This window comes from Dreissena polymorpha, chromosome 5, assembly GCF_020536995.1.
Source record: "Dreissena polymorpha isolate Duluth1 chromosome 5, UMN_Dpol_1.0, whole genome shotgun sequence".
NCBI classification, from domain to species: Eukaryota; Metazoa; Mollusca; class Bivalvia; order Myida; family Dreissenidae; genus Dreissena; species Dreissena polymorpha.
This window is the reverse complement of record NC_068359.1, coordinates 126965666-126972487: the sequence shown is the minus strand read 5'-3', so window position 1 is coordinate 126972487 and position 6822 is coordinate 126965666. Positions and strand designations below refer to the sequence as shown.

The 6822-nt window shown below is 37.0% G+C and overlaps 1 protein-coding gene across 1 annotated transcript; it reads right to left on the bottom strand.

The window, feature by feature from the left end:
- Positions 1-614: 614 nt before the first annotated feature.
- On the bottom strand, positions 615-4958 carry LOC127832152 (agrin-like). The gene is made up of 5 exons (XM_052357458.1): positions 4791-4958; positions 4020-4146; positions 3276-3393; positions 1187-1287; positions 615-754 (listed from the first exon to the last, which is right to left on the bottom strand). Exons 1-5 carry the CDS (start codon positions 4825-4827, stop codon positions 682-684), a joined length of 456 nt encoding a protein of 151 aa, XP_052213418.1. The 5' UTR covers positions 4828-4958; the 3' UTR covers positions 615-681.
- Between the last annotated feature and the right edge of the window lie 1864 nt (positions 4959-6822).

The window sequence follows — 6822 nt, the reverse complement described above, 5'->3', positions numbered from 1 at the left end:
TATTTCGTTAATCGACATGTAAGAAATGATGCAGACTGATCTGCGGTAATTTATTTTAAAAAGCACATCTTAATGACTATAAATTTTTGAAAAGCAAAAGAAATTTGCATTAAAAATGGTTGATCTTTACAATACATGTTGCGTCTTATTTAGTTGTTAAAGCATTTAAAGGTAAATTTAAAGATTCATACTTTATCCACATTTGCGAAAAACAACTTTTTATCATTAAGGTCAATGTTTGTGGGTATAATAGGTGTATATACAATCATTTTGCTGTTAACATGCATGCGTTCTACTGCATTACACGATTCGATTGCTGCGGCATTTCCTGTGCTTTAAGTAGGCTGTTTGGCCGTTTAAGTTGTTGAAAGCAGTGATTTGATTCGTCGGTGTAGTTGTAGTGTGTTGTAAGCAGTGATTTTATTGGTCGTTGTAGTTGTAGCGTGTTGTTCGCAGTGATATGATTGGTCGTTGTAGTTGTAGTGTATTGTAAGCAGTGATTTGATTGGTCGTTGTAGTTAAAGTGTGTTGTTAGAAGTGATATGAACATCGCTTAAACATTTCACCAGCGTCCGTTGTCTACAAACAACAGCGAGCGTTTAATCTGGCATAAGTAAATTATGAAGTATTTTATTGATTTGCCGCCTTAAGATGTAACATAAACACGAATGCACATCCGGTTTACGCGCTGCAGTCCCCTAGTTTCGCCACGTGCAGGTCCCTGTGCATGCACCTCGCTTTCTCGTACTCGCAGCTGTCGAGAGAAGTGGACATCAAATATTAAGTTTGTGTGTTGAAGTGGTCAAATGTTAAATGCGTATTTAGTTCTCTTCCAATTCATAACGTTGGAACTTTCAATGTATGTGGTTATTTGTTTACGTTCTTAATTATCTATAAATATAATGAAACTTTTGAAACATTGTCAGCAAATGAAGTCTTGTTAAGTTCGCTTCTCTTTAATGAACTGCAAGTGACGAATAGCCTCTATAATACAGGACAATACATTCCAGACATCATTTTGAAAAAGGTCAAGCGTCATGCGAAAAGAGTTCTAACGACCATATTTCAATGGACTTACAGATGTGAATGCTCATTAAAAAGTTATGGTATGTGATCCCTTACAGATGAACATATTCACTCACAAGTTCTAGTATGTTATCCCTTATATATGAACAGATTCACTCACAAGTTCTGGTATGTGATCCCGTCCGTGCCACAGATCTTTTCGTTCATGGCTGGCTCACATCCTCTGTGACCCAACACTACGCATTGGAAATCTAATACAAGCTGCGAAAACAAATGTTATATTTGTCAAATACATCTTTATTTAGGCGGCACATATGCTCTTAAGAAAGATTTATTCATTTTCAATGCATTCCGTTTGAAACGTTTGAAAGGTAATCTATATATATATCCCGTTCGATAACTAATATAATTGTGATCTCCATCCATCATGTAATAACGCATCAATTCGCTGAAATGGAACATGTAAATGTCAAACTGGCATGACGGAAACTTTAAATTTGTTTAAACAGAACTCAAAAAAAGAACAACAATGAAATTAATCAAGTGCTTGTTGAAGCAGCATCACATGAAAAAATCATTGACTTGTTCCTGTCTCTTCGCTTTGAAATGCGCATCTCGCTACCGTAAGTTACGTGTAATTCGAACATCAGTACCACCCACTGTTTGCAATTCGTACGTTGCTATTATGAACTTGTGCTCTTCGTAGCGTTCTACTTTAAAGTACGTACACCGTGTACCTCGTAACCGTGCACTACGTTTAATGTATACCTCGCTGCCATTCTAACTCACTACGGTGAAACTACGTCTAATTCTTTTTAGCCACCTAGATATCAGCACAGTTCTTATTTCGATAACGTGAACTACGTTCAGTTTGTATTTCGCTACCGTTAAATGTGTGCATTTCAAACCGTCCTACAGTGAAGTAAACTAAAATTAATCCGTACTTCGCTTTAAGGCAAAACATGTTTATCGTATATCGTTCACGTGTTATTGTCCCCTACCGGTTTCACTGGAGGGGACTTATGGTTTGCGCTCTGTCCGTCAGTCCATCTGTCCGTCCGTCAGTCCGTCAGTCAGTTACACTTTTCTGGATCCTGTAATAACTTAAAGATCTTAATATTTTTTCATGAAACTTGAAACATGGATAAATGGCAATATGGACATTATGCACGTCATTTAAGTTTGTTCCTCCGTCAAAAATTCTGGTTGCTATGGCAACAAATAGACTAGAAATACTGCTGAAAATTGTTGTTTTCTGGATCCTGCGATAACTTTAAAAGTTCTTAATATTTTTTCATTAAAATTGAAACATGGATAGATGGCAATATGGACATTATGCACGTTATTTCATTTTCTTCCTGCGTCAAAACTTCTGGTTGCTATGGCAACAAATATTTAAAAAAAAATCTGACAATGGTGGAATTTCTGACAATGGTGGAGCCGGTAGGGGACATATATTGCTTGGCAATAGTCTTGTTAATTCTTCACTTCAATTAACTAGTATATGTAATTGTACTTTGTTTGATTGCACCACATGTTATTCGTATCTTGCTACGTGTACGTTTTACTTCGCTACAGGTAACGATCTGAAATCAATTGACATACCTCGCTACCGTGATCATTTTTAATCAAGTGATATACACGAACTTCGCTACCGTGAACCATCTGTAATCAAGCGATATACACGTACCTCGCTACAGTTACCCATCGGTAATCAAGCGATATACACGTACCTCGCTACAGTTACCCATCTGTAATCAAGCGATATACACGTACCTCGCTACAGTTACCCATCTGTAATAAATTGGCAAACACGTACCTCGCTACCTTGAACCACCTGTAATCAATTGACATACACGTACCTTGCTACAGTGAACCATCGGTAATCAAGCGATATACTCGTACCTCGCTACAGTTAACCATGTGTAATCAATTGGCATACATGTACCTCGTTGCCGTGAACCATCTGTTATAAAGTGATATACACGTACCTCGTTACCGTTAACCATGTGTAATCAAGTGACATACACGTACCTCGATACAATTAACAATATGTAATCAAGTGACATACACGTATTTCGCCTTGGTGAACCAGATGTATTCAAATAACATACACGTAACTCGCTACAGTGAACCTGCTATACTTAAATGACATACACGTACCTCGCTACTGTAAACCAGCTGAAATTAATTAAAATACACGTAACTTGCCACCGTGAACCAGCTGTAATCAACTGACCTACACGTACCTCGCTTCCGTGCACAATCTGTTCAGGGCTTCTGGTCGTGGTACCGCCATCTCCGCATGGACCCATGTGCAACTGATTTACAGTGGCATCCTTGCAGTGAGCCTGTCCTAGTGCACACCTGAATATAAATGAGCCTCGCTATTTGAAAAGGGGATTTTATTCATTTGCGTTAAGTGTCGTCCCAGATAAGCCTGTGCAGTCATTACAGGCTTATAAGTGACGACACTATCCGCTTGTATTGTATCATTCTTTAAAGGAATACTTCTTGACGAAAATCCAGTTTGGGCGGAAAGTGGCGTCCCATATTAGTCTGTGCGGAGTGGCGTCCCTTATTAGTCTGTGCGGACTGCAAAGGCTAATCTGGATCGACATTTAACGATCAAGCAAGCATTAAATCACATTTTTTTTAGAGCGCGACTCAAATGTATAGCGATGAATCTTATACTTAGCTCTGATGTTGTGTTACGATTCACAGTTTTCGTCCATATACTGTGTCGGTACGTTATCTCAATCTCAATTTATAGAAACGTATTCGTTAACGTATAACAAACTTGTTTACTGTTTTGTAGTTATATTGCACAAAAATGTAAAACCAAACGAAACAAAATAAGTCTTTACTTTCTTGTTTCAATATTTTTATGCAATGTTATGTAATCATTAATCCTTTTACACTCCCCATAAGTGGCCTTTCAAAAGTAAAATAATAAGTTCATATAAATATGTATATTTCACAGTGTAGTGTACATGTTTGTGTATGTGATGAGGTCCGTTCCACATCTGGGCTCGGCGATGTGAATGCTGCAGTTTTCATTGGCCAGGATACCGCAGTACCAAGTGGAGTCGCCGCCGTTGAAATTCTGCGCATTCGCAACTGCAATGACGCGAACATCAGTGTTACTTTCTTTACTTTAATCCCTAAGTACTGGAACCTTGTTACTAGCACCGAAATACCAGACGTCCTTTTGATACAAGATTTCCGAGGATAGAAGGATAACCTACCAACTAGAAACATAAGTTATTACGACACTTTTATGATAAACGTATATCATTAACAAATAATGAAAAATACTCCAGTCAATGATTAGTTTAATACAAAATATTATTCTACAATATGTTTTCCGATGAACCTAATATAAACATATAAAGATATTTCAACATGTATTTAAAAATTGCTAAAAAGAGAGAATAAAGTAGTCATACCACAAATCTTGATGTAATGAGAACTTCTGATTTCATAAACATTGTCTATAAGAAATCAGGATCATGAAAATCATAATCAAAATCTTCATAATAAATGAACAAAGTTCTCACGTATGTATATTCATGTTGAAAAATTACTGTGGTCAGTATATCTCTCTCTTTCCAGATCAGACTTTAATATCATACAAGCATAATTCAAATCATGTTTGATCAGTTCATTTCTTTAATACGAAACTCTAAAGAACAGTTTACCGATCATATTGTACGTTTGCATTATTTTTCAGCCTAAATAATTACAATTAACACATCATTCACCTGTTGCGCATAAAAGAACCATCCAATGAACGCGCATGATTGCAAGGTTAATAGTTCTGAACTGATGATCAACAAACACGCCTATTTTACTGCTTAATATTGGAATAATGAAACGTCGGGCTGTTGCTTACTGATCGACATCGAATGTTCCGGAATTTAGGACATCACAGATAACACCGTTCTTACGTACAAAAGCCATTAAGTAGTACAACGGTCACCTTTTATCTCCTGACAATATCAAGACATATTATCATATTGTGACCTCATAAAGATTGGCCCAACTTAGTTTAACCAATATGTTCCCAAAGAGTATTTGATTAAATTGTAATAGGAAGTCTTGTACATACAGACACAAACATATTTACTATTTTTGTTTAATTAATAACACCAATCTAACCCGGATCGACTATCGCAATACACTTTTTTTGTACATAACAGAGCCATATGCAAATACATAATATTTTCCTGCGTATGCAGTTGTTGGTATATCAAATACCCACAACACGAGCCGGGACCGCTCCTTGATCTCAGTCGGTGGTCCACTTAAGAAAATCCATGTTTTTACCGGGATAGAGCGTAAAACATCATCAACTATGATTTCAGTTAGTTTCAAAATACAGAGTAGCTGGTCGTTACAGCTATGAGAATTCTTATTCCAAACAATATATAAGACTATAAATAAGACTAAAAACCTTCTCACGGGTCCTTATTTAATGCGCTGTCGCGCGAAGGGAACTCGTTAATTTCTCAAATGATAAAATGCATGTATCAAACGACCAAACATTTTTTTTTGCATTTGTAGCCATTAGATGCCATTGACACTCATTTTTATCACTAATTGCAACGACAAACTTTATAAAATGACAGAAAAAAACGAAGAAAAAGTAGGAGCAGATAGTTATTTGTTATGATGTCGTTGTCCTATCTATCTCCGCGTTGGACTTTAACACAGAGACACAAGACAGTCATCTTATCAGTCAAATAACCTATATGGAACACGTTGGTGGTTGAAATCGCTACTTCGTGACTTGGTGAGATCACGATTTACTGGTCTTAATAAATAGGACTACAAAATCGTCAGTGTCAGAAATCACTGCTCCTCAATATGTTGCGTATCGTATGTCTCTGCGTTATTTTGGGTAGGTTTTTACTTTATTTTATTTCTTTAGTTTGCACATGCAATTAAGTCGTGCTCTGTGAAAATTGGTTTAAATGCATGTACGTAAAGTGTGGTCCCAGATGAGCTTGTGCAGTCCGCACAGGCAAATCAGGGATGACACTTTCCGCTTTATGATACTTTTCGCTTAAAGAAAGTCTCTTCTTAGCATAAATCAAATTAAGGCGGAAAGTGTCGTCCCTGATAAGCCTGTGCAGATTGAACATGCTAATATGCGACAATATTTTGCGCACAAGCATTAAACCCCCTTTTCACAGAGCGGCTCATTTATATTTAATGTTCTTCAAGATGGTCACTCATTGCTATAATACAAGCATACACATTTTGTTCGACACATGTTCATAAATGCGATTAGTAGTTTTTAGACGATTTGACAATTGAGAATATTGAATATTAAAGAGACATATATGATTCATTTATATCTAGTTTTCTCGTTCAAATTTTAAATAGTTTATTTACGAAGGATAATGAGTATTCTGATGATAATTATTATGGCGATGAGAATTTCTCTTGGCCCTTGCTGATAAACCCGACGTGGACAAACAATTGTTTACTGTTAAGGACAACTGTTTAGGCATATTGCTGACTTTTCACGACATCGGCAACAATTGAGAGTCAATATTTACGCCTGTTTAGACATCGCCCTTTCTGCGAAGCCCGAGATCGGCAGCCCACACTGTGTCAGCGTGCTCGCCACTGACTGCTCCACGTACAGTCCCGAGCCCGTCTGTGCGTTTGATGGACAAACACATGTGACCTACCAAAACAGGTACTGTAACTATGCTCAAAAATAATCATAAAGGGGCCGTGTTTGTATTAACAGAGTAGCTTTGAATTATTATTAACCTTTAAGCT

What these genes read in the sequence shown, in the direction of transcription:
- LOC127832152 (XM_052357458.1), bottom strand. Translation starts at nt 4,827, where the DNA reads ATGCGCGTTCATTGGATGGTTCTTTTATGCGCAACAG. An exon ending in GGTTCTTTTATGCGCAACAG is followed by an intron (nt 4,147 to 4,790) that starts GTGAATGATGTG and finishes GCGTCATTGCAG; the next exon opens with TTGCGAATGCGCAGAATTTC. An exon ending in GGGATCACATACCAGAACTT is followed by an intron (nt 755 to 1,186) that starts GTGAGTGAATCT and finishes TTCTCTCGACAG; the next exon opens with CTGCGAGTACGAGAAAGCGA.